The following is a 17,752-nucleotide window of genomic DNA, read 5'->3' on the forward strand; positions in this document are numbered from 1 at the left end:
CTCGTCGACGGAGGGCGTTTCGGCGCTCTACAGAGGCATGGGCGCTCCTCTTGCCTCTGTGGCTTTTCAGGTATCTTTTGTTTCTGCTCTACGGATTCTGGGATTTCCTTTCTTTCCTGTTCCTGCGCTTTTGTTGGTTTTCAGTTTTAATTTGATGTCATGAGATGTTATTAAATATTCCACGTTTTGGCTTTGGATATGTTGGTGTTGAGATTCTGAGGATACAAATCAATTTTTTCTGGTTGTTAATATATTATTACGGAGGATTATAACTTTTTAAATTAGATTCTCTGGGGGTTTCGTAATCTGATTTAGATTGTTAAAACCTGGGTATTTTTTTAATCCTAATCAGGGATGCCTGATATCGGCATAATATATAATAAGAAAAAAGGTTCATGTATATAATTTATTCATAACTATATATATTTCCAGCAGATTGTGTTAGAATATAAAAATATAATTCTCAATCCTCGCCATGACTTTGGAGTTTTGATCTAATGGTTAGAGGGAATTAATTTAAGACAATATCAGAACAACTCAGATTTAAATCCTACCGGCCACGCCATTTAAAGTAGATTTTCTAATGCTTAGAGAGCGACTTAATTTAAGAGATCATATTCATGGTTATGGACCTTAGTGTTAGAGGTTAAAATTATAACCTTCACCTCCACCATTTTGTTTAATATTTGAAATGGTGAGTGGAAGAGACCTTAAGACGAGAGGCAAATTATAATTTTTTTTTTGAGAAAAAGGATGGATTATTAACATAGTAATCCAGCCAGCTAAATTAAATAAAATTGGTTGTTACAAAAAAAGTATTCATCCCTAACCAAGAATGAATATCCTGGATTATCAGAGTTTTACAGTCAGCTTCACCCAAACTCTTCACCCCCTAGCAATTGATAACAAAATATCAAAAACTGTATCAAAAGATCAACAAATGTACATTTTTTCATATTTAGACCACAAAAGCAGATCTCTTTCTTCAGCTTAGTCTTCATTCCAGCAGATCAATCACCCCCCCAGCTGTGGAAACTGAAGAAATTCCAGCAACAGAAGTAGCTTTTTTCCTCCTCCTCTCTTGTAATCTAGCTACACGATCAGTTATCTGAGAACCTATCCAAAATTTTGCAAAAGTCAAAATTTTGTTCAAAAGTTCTAATGATCTCTTTTTCTTATTTGAAAAAATTCTATCATTTCTTTCCTGCCAAATACACCAAATAAGAGAACAAAGAATCACATCTCTCTCTATGTTCTCACTATCATACTTCTCATCACTCCATTTCTTCCAAATATCTTTTAAGGAAGATAACTTGAAATCTTTCCTGATATTCAATTTAAACTGGACAGATCTCCAAATAGAGTATACAAACTCACAATTAACAAAAAGATGAAGGTAATTTTCCTCCTCCTTGGAACAAAAACAACACAACACATCCATGTGAACACCATTCTTTACTAAATTCTTTTTCGTGTTTAAACCACTTCTCAAAGCTAACCAGACCAGAAATTTTACTTTTAGAGGAATAGAAAGCTTCCAAAGATTTAAGCAATCATACCTTGAGCCTCCATCAATAAGAAAATGATAATATGATTTAACAGTAAACTTGTCTTTTGCTTCCCAAATTCACTTTCTCTTATCCTCCTTGTGAACAAAATTAATAAGCATAATACTGTTCAACATATCATAATATTGAAAGACCAGATTTCCTGTCAGCTGTTTTTGCAATTTAATATCCCAAATCCAATCATTATTTAATTTTTTCCTCAAACTGGTAATAGTAGCATAAGGGAATGATGCAATGTTATAAAGAGAAGGAAACATAGAAGCCAGAGTATTTGCACCTGTCCATTTATCAAGCCAATAAAGAGTATTATTTCCATTCCCCACATCTACACTAGTACTACATAAAAAGCTATCAACATTAATAAAAATATTCCTCCAGAAATGAGAAAGGGATCTTTTGTCAGAACAAAAATAATCTGACCAGTTTTTATTTTCAAAATACTTGTAGAAACTTATTTTTTTCCATAGATCCATCTTATCATCAAACCATTTCCAAATCCATTTTCCCAATAAGGCTTTATTCATAGTTCTCAAATTTATGATACCCAAGCCACCTAGCTTTTTGGGTCTGCAAATCTCTTCCCATTTAACCAAATTAGATGAATTTTTGTGTTCCAAAGAACCAGTCCATAAAAATCTTCTCCTCATCATATCAATTCTATCAATAAGCCACCCTGAAAATAAGAAAAAAGACATCCAAAAAATTGACATAGAGGAAAGAACTGCATTAACAAGCACTAATCTTCCTCCCCTTGATAAAGATTTTCCTTTCCATAAGGACAATCTTCTTTCAAACTTATCAATAATAGGAGACCAATCCTCTTTTTTTAATTTTCCAGGCCTCAAAGGAACCCCAAAATATGTGATAGGAAAACTACTACTTTTACAATTTAACATGCCAGCCAGATTATGCTGCAAGATCTCATTATCTTCAAGAGCAATGAGCAACTGCAAGATCTCATTATCTTCAAGAGCAATGAGCAAACTCTTGTTAAAGTTTATTTTTAATCCAGATGCTAATTCAAAACAGTATAAGATCAGTTTCAAAACTGTCAGCTGCTCTCTTTTGTTTTTACAGAAAACTAAAGTATCATCAGCATATTGAAGGCAGCAAACCTTCTGGGACATATTAATAGGACCCAAACCTTCTAGAGGCAAATTATAATTAAACTATGTTTTTGTCAATCTATTCTTTGTAAAAGCATAATATATGCGGAATTTCTGGATATAAGAATACAATTACGTGTAATTGTTTTGATAATTTTGGTATTGGTTTTATTCATTTTTTTGCTTCCCTGCTGAGTTGTTGATATGGGCCGGCCAGACATTTAACTCTCTGACCACAGATTTGTTCATTTGATAATAATATTGATAGCATGCAGTTTCAATTTTGCGTTTACACTCGGATCCCAACTTACTGTTTGTGATTTATTTTCAGTTGATTTTTTTCAAAAAACTTTTCCATTAAAGATACTGTGATGGGACTATTTTTCATGTTCTGTGATGTCACAAAGACCATTGTTGGAAATGATTCCTAAGGTGATAAAACTGAACCTGGATATTTCTTGGTTTCTCCAATGTTTCCATTTACAGACTCGTCTAATGTCTTCTATGGAGTTAGGCAATTTTAAGAGCATTATATAGCTAACTCACTGTTTGACACCCTATCCTGTACCCTTGAGTTAGTTAGAGAAATCTATTCATAGCCAGAACTGAAGATGGACATTGCTATTTTGTTATCTAAACAAATTCCGGTTGGCTTATTGTTCAGAATATATTAATTATTATCCAACTTACTGGAATTATAAGACTTAAAAAAAAGGCGGAAAGCATGTCAATACTGCTTGCTATAGTGCAGATTAGTGGACCAAGCATCCAATATAAACTTTTTACCCTTTTCCCTTCAAGAAGCTCAGACCATTGGTAGCAAGGCGCAATGTGGGTGAAAAGTCCCTTTAAGCGCACATGCACAAGACGCAATGCAATACAAATGCCCGATTGAAGCAAGGTGCCACCACACATTATTTTTCAAGGTAGGTAATCAAGCATGAGAGAACACATTTACGATATTTCAGTAAAGCATATTTCAAGATAAATAGTGTTTACTACCAAATCATATTTCAAGATAAATAGTGTTTACCAAATCATAAAATAGGTCTTCGTTCATAGTGCTAATTCACCCAAACTAGTAGCGGCGTCCATAATATCCAAATCAATAGTCAAATCAAGACTATTATAGAAGCAAAATCAAATAGTAAATAAGAATGAGTTAGGGTCCTCAATTGGGCCGCTAAAAGGGCCTAATGAGTTTTATGTTTCTTTTGGGTTGCTGATTATTGGGTGTGAAGACCGAATTGAGTTGTTTAAGAACAAATATGTACGAGGCTTTGCCACCATCCTACGTCGTAGGGCGCATGAGGCACAATGAGGCACGCGCCTTTGATAACACTGCGGACATCATAAAAACTCTCTAGAGCAGGCAGAGTATATCAAGGTTGACACATCGATGTTATCACCATATATTTCGTGTAAGGTTTATCTGCTACCCTATCCTTGTAGTGAAATCTATATGGATTTAAATTTCTGTTACTTTGTGCTAGGTTAATGTGAATTAAGCATAGAGAAATTCTTTATAGCAAATAGCATTATTTTTTAAAATTTGGAGCTTGTAGCATGAATCTATTTTTTATCTAGTTATATTAAGGATTATCTCCTTGAGCTATTAGCATGTTTTCCTTAAATGCTTCAACCAAGGTATCTAGGGCCTAACTCTGGTCCTTGTTTGCCTATTTCAACTATAATCTTATCACTTACATCTAAGCATTTAGTGGCTAGGCATTTAGTGGATTCTGTTGATATTCTCAACAGGCGAAACCATCTCATAATCAACAGGCAAAACCATCTCCTTTAGTTTTCTCTCATTTAATCCTCACTAGGATCTCTTTCTGTTGGTGCATACATTTTTATCCTATCTCTTTAGGATATATCCTTATATCCATCATAACATTCATCCAAATATTCTCCTTTCTTCATCGGGAAAATAAAGTTCTAAGCAGTAGCATAAGCAAGAAATAATTTTTGTATTTTCCTACAAACTAAGTAATAACCACTGCAATATTTTTCAATGCAGAATGCCGTGGCCTTCCAGGTATATGCAGTCTTAACTAGAGCTCTAAACTCAAGCAACAAAACGGAACCTCCCCCCTACAGTACTGTAGCCCTAGCCGGCATCGGCACCGGTGCTCTCCAGAGCCTAATTCTAAGCCCAGTAGAGCTCGTCAAGATCCAGCTTCAACTACAAACCACAGGTAAACATCAGAAGCAAACTCAAGGGCCAATGTGCATGGCGAAAAAAATCCTAAGGACCGAAGGTCTAAAAGGTATATATCGAGGCCTATCAATAACAGTTCTTCGAGATGCTCCAGCTCACGGTGTTTACTTCTGGAGTTACGAATTTGCTCGAGAGAAGCTTTATCCGGGATGCAGAAAGAGTGGGCAAGAGACCCTTGCGACTATGCTTTTTGCTGGCGGGTTAGCAGGCGTGGCAAGTTGGGTATGTTGCTACCCATTAGATGTTATCAAGTCTAGGATTCAAGCGCAGTCAGCATCTCACGGGGAGAAATATCAGGGAATTGTCGATTGTCTTGTTAAGAGTGTGAGAGACGAAGGGTACCCAGTGTTGTGGAGAGGATTGGGGACTGCTGTGGCTCGAGCTTTTATCGTTAACGGGGCTATTTTCTCTGCATATGAATTGGGTCTGAGATTTATGGTGAACAACAGCAATCAAGGGATTATGCTTGAGGAGACAGTTCAGAATTCTCCTTGAATGAGCATCATATGCTTCACTAGAAGGCAATTGTTCTGCAACCAAACGATTGCAAATGTGAATAGAACAATATTAGAACATATATCTATATTTGTTGTTGTACTCCACTTAATTTTTTCCCCAGTAGCTGGGAAAGGATGGAAACCATTTTGAATAAGGATATCATTTCGCAGATTGATTAAAGGTATGAAGTCTAGTTCACGTTTCCTATGACCTGTGCTGCATATTTTATTACTGTGAACTACAGGATATAGTCTGGGCATCATTTTCATGTTTACTTTTGAATGCAAGGGGGAAGTTAGTAATTATTGCAGACGTCGTGGTCTTCTGCAAGCTTATCAATTGAGTAATTTCCGGCTAAGTTTAAATCTTAAGCGAGTTTCTTTGCATTTGATTTTTGAATGCCTTAATCTTTGTCATATTGTGGTTACAAATATTACTTGATTGTTTTCAGTCCGGGGCACTGAGAACTTTTACTATTTTCTCTAGTTCAAGTCCTAGTAACTAATATGATGGATACATCGATGCGCATTATCAACGTTCCTCAACCAAAACTGCAAAATTGTAATGAGAATTGATGATTATAGTTTTATACGCTTGCATGCTCCCTTTAGCTAGTTGAGGATCCTTCTATGGGCCAAAAACCTATCCACTTTAGATACTGTGGCCAATAATATGGGTTACTTGGATACCATGTCAAAGATCTTCTATCACTATAACAAGACTTGGATTTATAGCAAGATTGAAGATTATAGTTTTTATACTATAAATGTTACATATCAGCGCAAGAGTAATGGGCTCTGTCAGAGGAGTCAATACTATTTGGCTGTGTATTCAGTCCCGCTCAAATTTGTACTATTTGTGTTAACAGGCACAAGCTAGCCAAAAGCTCAGTAGTCGCTCAAGGTAACATGCTAGCCAAAACCTCCGTAGTCGCTCAAGGTAACATCGCAGGGAAAAAGGCCTCTCCATGTTCATAACATTAAGAAACTCCTTTATTGGGTGGAAGGGCTCCACACGAACATGAATCATAATTTGATAATAAATTGATACATATGAAGAAAATTACTGGCTATGACCAATTGTTCCACCACAACTACCGCTTTTATTGCGACTTGGCTGCCGACTTTTTCTGGAGAGGATATCCTATTATTATGAGGGGTGAGTTGTTCCTCTACCCACAACTTTGTTGAGAGTAACTTTACCCCCTATTATGCTGTGAATTATACTTTTTGTTTCTCATCAATAAAATATGAAATCGGGTTCTCTCCGCTACTAAAAAGATAATACATGGTTCCTTATCTAATCAAAATGATTGATTATCTAGTAGATGATTATAATTAGTTTTTTGCGCATGAATTAGGAATAAGTGTAATTCATGTAGTATGATAAGAGTTGGATATAAAATCATAACTACACACCACGTAATCAACAGTTATGATAATTAGTAATGGTCCCTCTATTAAAGTGGAGAGAATCCCAATTCATTAAATATGTCCTTTCATTTTAAAATGAAGAAGGTTATTTCCATCCAACATTTTTGGAGAGCTTGAAAGGGCTCTGCAATTACTAAGGGTGCGTTTGGGAACCATGCCGTTTCCTCCATTTCTATAGTGCTTTGTCAAAATAAAATCGCCATGTGTTTGGAAACTATAGCGTTTTTATGGTAAAAGACACCTCAAAACAATAAACATCGCACTTATTTCAAAACATCTTTTAGGTGTTTTGAGTTTAGACTGAATGTTAATATAATAACTAAATATAATCGATAATATTATAAAAAATAATTTGTTAATAATATAATGATCAATTTATATTATATTATATAAATAATAATTAAGTTATATTAAATATATTATATTATATTATAAGTAATATTTTAAGTTTATAATATTTAAAACTATGTTTAATATATTCATATAATAGATTATTATATATTATATTAAATTAACTTAATATTACAAAATTAATATAATATTATATATTTACTAAAATATTATATAGCTCATACATATTACCATATATGATACAATATAAATATAATTAATATATATTAAATCAAATTTGTATAATACAATAAAATTAATATTATGTTAAAATTAAAATTTAATATAAAATATTAAATTATGTTAAATATAATATATTATACAAGAAATAATATTTTAATTTTATAATGTTTTAATATATCTTTCATATAATATATTCAAATGTGTTTAATAAAATATATTATATTATATTATAATTTAATATATGGTAATATATTACTTTCATAAATTACATCAATATTATATTGATAAAAATATAATATAATATAAAAGTTATAAAATAAAATATAAAATCTATTAGATTACTTATATATTATATTAATTTAATATAATATAATAAAATAACTATTATATTAAAGTTAATTATCATAGAAAATTATAAAATGTAGTTAAAAATATTAAATATTAAACACTAAATAATTTGTTATTTTATTTAATATAACATATTATACTACTATTGTTATAGCCTTTTAACAATTAGAATAATCCACGAGTGAATAGCCGACACGTGTCCGGCATTACGCCTAATCCACGTGAGAGCCCCAACATAAACGACACGATGGGTCGACATCTTGCGTAATCGAGTCAAGAGGCAAAAATTGTTGACCCCCTCGCAAGGCTGACTCTACGAATGACCTGCTCGACCAACCTCTCGGCCGACACCCCATGTAGCTGGCCCAAAAGGCGATACCTCTCAGCCCTCGGCCAGACGAGTAGAGAGGTAACGATTACCTCGAGCCCCTTGCCGATAGCTAGACGCCATCACATTAAATGTTGCATCAGAGTCATCATTTCTCCAACCCCAAAAGTCTTTATGATTCATCGGACCACGTCAGTGCCACACACAACCCATCACCATCACATTAAACACGGGGATGACTCACCCCTCTCTACAGCTAACACCTGTCGAACAATTGCTGACTCAACCGCCAACATGGACTCAGGTGAAGTTACTCAGATACCCGTCTACAACACTATAAGTAGAGGGACTATTTTCTACATACGGGTAAGCAATTTTTCTACTCTCTGTGCTCAAGAACTTCTATAGTTCCTTTTCTTCTCCACTCAAGTAATTTACTGACTTGATCATTGTAGGAATAACTGGAGAACCCAACTCCGTCCTCTTACGCGTTCTTACATGTGCAGGAAAGAACAACTCCTTCTAGAACTGGTCATTTGGAAGAGTTAGAGGACTCCCGACAACCTAACCACTCACTTAATTAGTTATTTGATTATTGATATTAATAGTTTGGCACCCACCGTAGGGCTTTCTTTCTTCTCCGAGCAACAATGTATGGCTCTGAGCGTAGGACTGATCACCCCATCCCTAGAGAACCACATCCGGGCTATGTCACACAGGCCTAGCTTGAAGAATCCACTCATTAGATCACTTAATTTTTTCAGCAGTAGTTTGCAGTGTTCACTAATGAACTCCTCAATCAGATCCCTCACCTGCAACCCGCCTATTCTGCTGCTCCTTCTCCATCGAAAGGCCAACTCTCAGCCGCTCATCCTCCATCAACGGCCTAGCTTTTAGCTCCTCCTCTGCCTCCACACGCTGATCCTATGGGATAGCGGAGAGCCCATGCTGAGTACGTGTCTTGCCTGCTGTGCCTACTAGCTCGCTTTGCGGATCCCCACCAGCACTACCCTAAATATATGGAAGCGACCGGTGAGAGCCTGAGCCCTGTTCCTGACGATAGAGAACATGTTGCAGGAGGAACACCACGAGGCCTTCGGCATCATCATGCTACCCCAGGCCTGTTAGCAACCTACGTGGCGTTTGGTTACGATCGGTCTTATCGATCGATCACCAAAGCTACTGGGGGGAATACTCCCCTCACCAACGACATCATGAATATCACCGATGAAAGATTCCAGATGCCTCATGTAGAGAAGTACAAGGGCGAAGGAAACTTCGCGGAGCATGTCTAGAATTACTATGACATGACGAGCGTGTCGTAGTCGCCTGAGGCCATCATTCGTTGGTGCTTTCTCATCACTCTATCGGAGAGTGCCAAGCTCTGGTGAAATGCTTTAGAAGAAGTCCATCGACGAATGCTGTGCCTACCAGCTCGCTTTGCGGATCCCCACTAGCACTACCCGAAATATATGGAAGCGACCGGTGAGTGCCTGAGCCCTGGTCCTTATGATAGAGAGCATGCTGTAGGAGGAACGCCACGAGGCCCTCGACATCACCATGCTCCCCCAGGCCTGTCAGCGACCTACGTGGCATTTGGTTATGATCGGTCTTATCGACTGATTGCTAAAGCTATTAGGGGGAATACTCCCCTCACCAACGACATCATGAATATCACCGGTGAAAGATTCAAGATGCCTCATGTAGAGAAGTACAAGGGTGAAGGAGACTTCACGGAGCATGTCCAAAATTACTATAACATGACGAGCATGTCACAGGCGCCTGAGGCCATCATCCGTTGGTGCTTTCTCATCACTCTATCGGAGAGTGCCAAGCTTTGGTGGAATGCTTTAGAGAAGATGTCCATCGACAACTTCAAACAGCTCAGCTAGAAGTTTGTGCATCACTTCTTGGCCGACACCAAGCAGAAGTTATCTCCTCATGTTCTGATAAAAATAAGGCAAGAGCCTGGAGAGAGCCTCCGAGACTATTTCAAGAGGTTCCAGGTGAAAAGACTGGAGGTGGATGACCCTAAAAGTTCAGTCGCCATGTCTGCCATTGTGGCTGGCTTATTAAGTAATGAGCTGACCAACTCATTAGCCAAGAAGCGATGCTTCCCCCTAGCTACACTAACCATGACAACCGCTGCAAACCCAGTGGTAGAGCCAACATCGGAGTCTGCAAGGGACCCCCTAACAAGTCCAGAGCCAATAGATCCCCCCAGAGTCGACTACAATCCAAACTGGTATGATAGGAGGAACCGAAGGAAGGATCCCCTACCAAGGTTAGTCCCCATGGCCCTTAATACCTCTCTCACGGATGCTCTCTATACGGTGTAGAAGGAGGGATATCTCAATTCTCCCCCTCCTCGAACGAAATTAGACCCTCGCAATCGCCACCCTCGACAATACTGTCGATACTACAGGGATCATTGTCATATCACTAATGATTATTGAGTGTTGCCAGGGTCCAACGAGACATCGAGGATCTGATACAAAGAGGGTATCTCAGAAAGCTTTTCTCCCTGATAGATAGAAGAGAAGCTACCCCTGAAGGAGCTGATAGGAGGTTCCGCTCTTGGTCACCTCATCAATAGCTACAGTTTGATAGTCGACACACCGAGCCTAATAATAGGGGGCCATCAACACTATCTGTGGTGGTCCTACTATTGGAGGATCATCCAATAGAGCTTGGAAGAGATATTCTAAGCTAGCATTACAAATGGACATGTGTGACAAGAGCCCGAGGGCAGAAGAACCCATTTCTTTCAGTGACTCGAACCTAGGAGGCATTGAGATGCCTCATGGTGATCTAATTGTCATCTCAGCCAGGGTTGATGACTTTTAAGTGAAAACGATTATGGTCAATATAGGAAATTCAGTTGATGTCCTATACATATTGACGCCTTCAACCGCATGGGCATCGACAAATCCCAAATGTAGCCTTGTTAGGGCCTGCTCATCGGATTCACATGGTATTCAATCCTACCGGAGAGGATGATCACAATACCCCTAACATTTGGTGAATACCCTCGACAATCCACACTTTAGGTCCATTTTCTGGTGATGGACCTCAAGTTAGCCTACAATGTCATATTGCCCCTCCATCTCTTACAATCTGTTCCCTCCACATACCATCAGATGTTGAAGTTCCAGACTCCTGAAGGAGTCAGCATTGCAAGAAGCAACCAGCGAGAGACCAAATCCTGCTATCTACTCTTATGAAAGGAAAGAGAGTACAAGAGACCCTGCTCATCAAGAAGACATGCTTCCAATTGGAGAAGAAGTTAGAGTGAGAGAGGAGGATGCCCGTCGAAGAGCTTCAAGAAATACCAATCGACCAGGAAGGAGTAAAGAAGGTCAAGATCAGATCAGATCAGATCCAGCCTCGTTAAGCCTTAGCGAGGAGCTATGGTTGCATTCCTATTAGCAAACACCGATGTGTTCGTCTAGGGCCCAGAAGACATGCTTGGGATTCCCCCTGAAGTGGTGAGCTATAAACTAGTAGTCGATCGACACACTAAGCCGGTTCGATAGAAGAAGAGACATCCCGGCCCAGAGAGACAGAAGGCATCCGCTGATGAAGTCGACTGACTCCTTAGAGTCAGTTTTATTCGAGAAGTGCAGTACCCGGAATGGCTATCCGATGTGGTACTAGTAAAGAAAGCCCTTAACAAGTGAAGGATGTGTGTAGACTTCACTGATCTCAACAAGGCCTATCTGAAGAATAACGACCCCCTCCCTCACATTGATTAGCTAGTTGACAAGAGCGCCATACATGAACTGCTTAGCTTCACGGACACTTTCTCTAGTTACAATCAGATCTATATGGCGGAGTATGTCCAGGAAAAAATACCATTCATTACAGACAAAGGAACCTATTGCTATAAGGTGATGCCCTTCGTCTCAAGAATACAGGCACCATGTATCAGACGCTGGTCAACAAGATCTTCAAATCCCAGATCGGCCGCAATATGGAGGCCTATGTGGATGACATCTTGGTGAAGTCAAAGCAGACATTGACTTACATATCTATTCTTAATGAGACCTTCTTCGTCCTCCGGTGCTACCGCATGAAGCTCAATACAGCCAAGTGTGCTTTTGCGGAGTAGTCGAGCAAATTCCTTGGGTTCATGATCACCCAGAGAGATCTTGAAATCAATCCTAAGAAGATAGCTGCCATAGAGCAGCTACCCGAACCCCATACAATGAAAGATGTTTAAAGACCGAATAGGAAGATAGCAGCACTGGGTCGTTTCCTCTCCAAATCTACTAAAGAGAGCCTATCATTTTTCAAGACCTTGAGAGGGAGGAAGGAGCTAAAGCCTAAAGGAAAACAAGTGCTGCACGGCCAAATGTAGCGTAGTGTTTAGAGACTTCAAGACATACCTGAGCACTAAGCCTCTACCCAGTCAACTTATAGAAGGGAAGAGCTTGTATTTAGACTTGGCTGTCTTCCCCGAAGCCATCGGCTCTTTTTTAGTTAGAGAAGAGGACAATGCCCATAAGACGGTATACTATGTTAGCTAAATCTTGAAGGCGGGTGAACTCAATTACTCTATCATAAAGAAGGCTTCCTTCATTCTCATCACCACAGCCAGGAAGCTCTACTCTTACTTTCAAGCGTACTCCATATTGTGCAGATGAGTCTGCCTTTGAAAAAGGTACTCGGCAATCTCACCACTTTAGGAAGAATGGTCACCTGGTCAGTCAAGCTCAATGAGCACGATGTGCAGTTCAAGCCAAGGATGACAATCATAGCCCAGGCCTTGGCCGACATCCTCATCGAATTCACTTTGCCCGATGATGAGCCAATAACCCCCTTGCCATCATCGCCACAGAAGCCTTTAACATCTCAATCAGTTAAGGCATTTACCCCCCGGACAAGCCGCCCCCCTAAACACGATTCACCAAAGTTTGCCTCTTGGTGGTTGCTGAAGGTGGATGGGTCCTCTGGTGAAGCCGGCAGTGGAGCAGGAGTAGTCCTGCGCATCCCCAATGGGTCGACGCATGAGCACTCCATCACTTTTAATTTCTCCGCCTCAAACAATGAGATAGAGTATGAGGCACTTTTGGTGGTGTTTGGTGGAAAATTTGCAGTAAAAGAAATAAAAGAAAATTTGATTTGTATTTCTTTAATCTCAGTTACAATTGGATTTCCGATTTACAAAAGAGAAGAGAATGATCTGGATTCTCCCCTTTGTTTAATTCTGGGTTCTTCTTGGTAGCGATGAGATGCCTCCCTCGAATGCTCGCGTCGAGTTTGCTTCTCGTTGACGATCCGATGTCTTGTTTCACTGGAATGTGGTCTTCTCCTCACGATTTGATGTTGTGGAGAACTTGCGTGGCAAGTTTTAGAACTCTGAATGAGTTTGTTTGATCTTAACCGTAATTGGTTAGACAAGCCAAAGATCTCTTCTCTTCTGTTAAGGAGAAGGATCCAAAAGCCAGCCCGAGATCTCTTCTTTGCTGCCCAAAAAGAAGGATCTAAACTAAGTTGATTTCTTAGTTATTTTTAGGGGATTAAGGGGTGTAACCGCCCCCTTAATTCGCTCCTAAGTGGGGCTAATGGGAGGTAACCGCCCCTTAAATCACTCCTGAGTGAAGTTGTGATCCCCTCAGATCGTGGGAAACGGTTTTGAAACCATTCAGCTCGTGTTTGAACGAGTCAAACGCAAAATCCGCGTTCTGGCGTGAATTCTGCATTCAAACGCAGTGTCTGGAAGCTCGGACGCAGCGATTGGAAGCTCGGACGCAGCGTCTTATTGGAAGCTGCGTTTGGCGGCTTGAAAGCTGCGTTTGGCAGCAGATGGCAGCTGCGTTTGGCAGCGCTTGGAGCTGTGTTGAGCAGCAGATGGCAGCTGCGTTGAGCAGCAGATGGCAGCTGCGTTTGGCAGCGCTTGGAGCTGCGTTGAGCTATGTTTGCGCTGCGTTCATGGCTATGAACACGGTGCGTCTTGATGCTGGTGTGCGGGGAGGACTTCCGCAGCTTGATTTGAAGAGACCGTCGATTTGTAGTCTCTTTCTGTTGAAGCGTTGCAAAGATCGTCATTTTGTAATCTTTGCTTTAGCTCTCTGATATGTGAGAGTCGTCAGATTGTAACTCCCGATGTTGATTATGAAGGCTGTTTGATTAGAGCTTCCATCAGTTGTCGTGAAGGTCGTCAGATTGTAACCTTTAGCGATCTACGTGAAAGTCTTCAAATTGTAGCCATCTGGAAGTCGTCAGATTGTAACTTCCATCATCGGTGTTTTGATGGGGATCAGCTATCTATTGTGATTTTTAGACAGCCTACAGAACCCCCTCCAAAGTTTTCAAAAGTTCGCGGTTGACTGGGACGAATTTTCGGAATACTTTGGATCTCAACTCTGATCTTGGAGCTGTTGATTCCTTGTGGTAAAGGATTTGTTCTCTGCACTTGCTTCGAAGGCATCTTGGTTGAAGGGATTTGCACGTAGGACCTGTGTGAAGGTATGCGCCATAATCCTGCTTCTGGAATGTGGGGGTGGACCCTGCATTTTGAACTTGAGATGCGGGTCTCACCCTTGCATGTTGAATTTGGAACACGGGTGTGACCTCGGCGTTCGGTTTTTGCATCGCGGGTCTGACCTCAACGTTTTGACTTAAGACATGGAAGTGGCTTCCGTGCATTTTTGACTAAGTCTTTGAGACTTGTCTTTGGCTCATCTGTTTTAAGTCTCGGCTCACATCCATTAAGCTGATGGACCTGCAAACGTGCATAGGATTTTTGGCAAACCCTCAGCCATCAACGGATTTGATAAGCCTTTACCGACTACCGTTTGAGTCGGGCTAGCATGTGGATTGTCTAAGTCCGTTCCACATGTAACGTTGTGCTAAGAGAATGAACCCTCTTAGACTTGATGCTATGATTTTGAATACATAGACTTTGTCATTTTCACGGGAAAAGACTAACCGGCAACGCGTATTAGGCGTAGACTTATCTCTAATTAGGGATCGAGATAAAGTCCCCCATGCGTAAAAGGCATGGATTTTGGTGCTACGATGTTGAATACGTAGACTTTGTCGTTATTTCTTCCTGTGTTACTTGAAACACTGAAAGAAAGTTGGAAGCGCCAGAGGTGTAATATTAACTTGGCATGAATTTTCACTTAGAGTGAAATTCAGAAATTTTCTTTATTATCACTAGGATAATTCCAGAAAATATTTAATCCGTTGGGGATTTTATAATGACAACTTGCTATTCTTGTTGAAAAAGGATTAACAAGTTCATTGGGGGGTTTGACTGTTAGAGGTGTGATGTTAACCTAACAGTATTTTATGGACCTATCGCTCTATTGAAGAGAGTCGATAAGTTGATTATGTCGTTAGAGGTGTGATATTAACTTGACGGGTTTGTGGACCTATCGCTCCATTAAAGAGAGTCAATAAGTTGATTTTGTCAAAGGTGTAGGATTAACGTGACAAGAAAATGTTGCGATCGGAGCAACTTTGTGGACTTATCATCCTATTGATGAGGATTCTATTAGAGAGAGTCGATAAGTGGATTGTGTCAGAGGTGTGATGTTAACGTGACAGGAGGATGTTGCGATTGGAGCAACTTTGTGGACTTATCATCCTATTGACGAGGATTGATAAGTGGGTTGTCAGAGGTTTAGTGTTAACGTGACAGGATTTGTGTTGCGACTGGAGCAACTTTGGGGACTTATCATCCTATTGACGAGGATTGATAAGTGGGTTTTGTCAGAGATTTAGTGTTAACGTTGTTTGGTTCAAAAGTCGCTGCTGTGGAATTCATTAATGTTGCGATTAGAGCAACTTTGGGGACTTATCATCCTATTGAAGAGGATTGATAAGTGGATTTGTCAGAGGTTTGATGTTAACGTGACATGAGGATGTTGCGATTGGAGCAACTTTGTGAACTTATCATCCTATTGACGAGGATTGATAAGTGAATTGTTGTAATTGATAAGTGGATTGTCAGAGGTTTGATGTTAACGTGACAGGAGGATGTTGCGATTGGAGCAACTTTGTGGACTTATCATCCTATTGACGACGATTGATAAGTGGATTGTTAGAGGTTTGTGTCAGAGGTTTAGTGTTAACGTGACAGGATGTGTATTGCGATTGGAGCAACTTTGTGGACTTATCATCCTATTGACGAGGATTGATAAGTGAATTGTTGTCAGAGGTATATTGTTAACGTGACAGGAATGTGTTCTTGTGACTTGCACAAGATTTTAGGAATTAGCGTCTCGCTGGGAAAACTTGCTAAATGAGTTTATCATCAGGAACAATGAGTTTTGATACCTGTGATTTGAATTCGATTTTGAAGACTTATTGTCTTGCTGGGGAAGATTGCGATTTGAGCAATTTTGAGGACTTATAATCCTATTGTCAAGGATTGATAAGTTGATTGTTGTCAGAGGTATATTGTTAACGTGACAAATTGGGAGTGATGCAAGCTGCATTCATACTCTGTGAGGGTGATGATCGTCAGAAGTGTAATGTTAACTCGACGATGTGAAAGATTCGTTACTCTTAATCCAGTGGATTCCAAGTAACCAACCCCTAGTCTTGATTAAGACTTAGCAGGGGAATAAAAAGAGATAGACAAGGCACATCACCTAGTGGGGCACTATCCATGAAGTCGGAATAGAGGCACATCACCTGGTAGGCCATTATCTGATGAGTTTGACTATCAGAGGTAACTGTTAACGTGATAGTTTTGTGAACCCGCCATCCTATTGAAGAGGATTGGCAGAAGAATTTGGAGGGAGCAGACTATCAGAGGTGATCATTAACGTGATAGTTTTAGTGGACCTGTCATCCTATTGAAGCGGATTGACAAGTTGATGGACGTGATAGTTTTGGTAGATTTTGTGGTTGACAGAGGTATTCTATTAAACATAACAACTCAGAAACTTTATTACTCATAATCCAATGAACTACAAATAAACCAACCCCCAGTCTTGAATAAGTTCATGGGGAAAAAGGGTAGACATGGCACGTCGCCTAGTGGGCCACAATCTAACGAGCTTGGCTATCAGAGGTAGTTGTTAACGTGATAGTTATTGGAGACCCGGCATCCTACTGAAGAGGATTAGCTTCAGTGGTCGTAGTATCTTCCGGTTCTGATTGGGAAGAATGAGCTTGGTCCGATTGCTCAGGAGAAGATTGGGCTTTGTCCGATTGCTCGGGCTGATCTTGCCCACTTTGTTCTTCAGCTTTGATCCTGGCAATAATCTTTTGAGCCTGTTCGCCTTGAGAGATTAGTTGTCTCCAAGAATGACATTCTGTAACCCCTATTCGAGCTAGGATGTTGGTCTGCAGGTTGTGTCGACAGGTCTCTACTAAGGTAGACTGTGTCATACCTGACGAACACCGGAGAGCCATGGTTCGGAACCTTTTGACGAAGGCTTTGACGGATTCCCTTTTCTTCTGCTTAGTGGCGAGAAGGGTATGTATAGAGACCTCTGTATCCTCTTCAAAAAATCTTGACAGGAAGAGTCTCTCTAAATCTGTCCACCTTTGGATACATCCGGCAGGTAGTTTCCTGAACCATTCAAAGGCAACTCCCTTAAGGGTGCCAATGAACAATCGAGCCAGTATGGCATCGTTTGATATTACATTCCCAGTCTGTGACTTGAAATGATAGATATGTTGGTTCGGTGATCCCGTGCCGTCAAAAGCTT

At 39.9% G+C, this 17,752-nt stretch overlaps 1 protein-coding gene across 2 annotated transcripts in view; it reads left to right on the forward strand.

The window, feature by feature from the left end:
* Positions 1–5,658, forward strand: part of LOC109845189 (mitochondrial arginine transporter BAC2) — a 5,917-nt gene extending 259 nt beyond the window's left edge. Inside the window, exons 1-2 of one of the 2 annotated variants that reach the window (XM_020414409.1) lie at positions 1–70; positions 4,698–5,658. The exon at positions 1–70 is cut by the window's left edge and continues 259 nt beyond it. In XM_020414409.1, coding sequence (XP_020269998.1) covers positions 1–70; positions 4,698–5,393 — 766 coding nt within the window. In that variant the 3' untranslated portion in view covers positions 5,394–5,658. Of the gene's footprint in view, positions 71–2,555; positions 3,601–4,697 lie in introns of those variants that run through there. The other variant, XM_020414411.1, reaches the window with a different exon arrangement.

Source organism: Asparagus officinalis, chromosome 6, assembly GCF_001876935.1.
Source record: "Asparagus officinalis chromosome 6, Aspof.V1, whole genome shotgun sequence".
NCBI lineage: Eukaryota > Viridiplantae > Streptophyta > Magnoliopsida > Asparagales > Asparagaceae > Asparagus > Asparagus officinalis.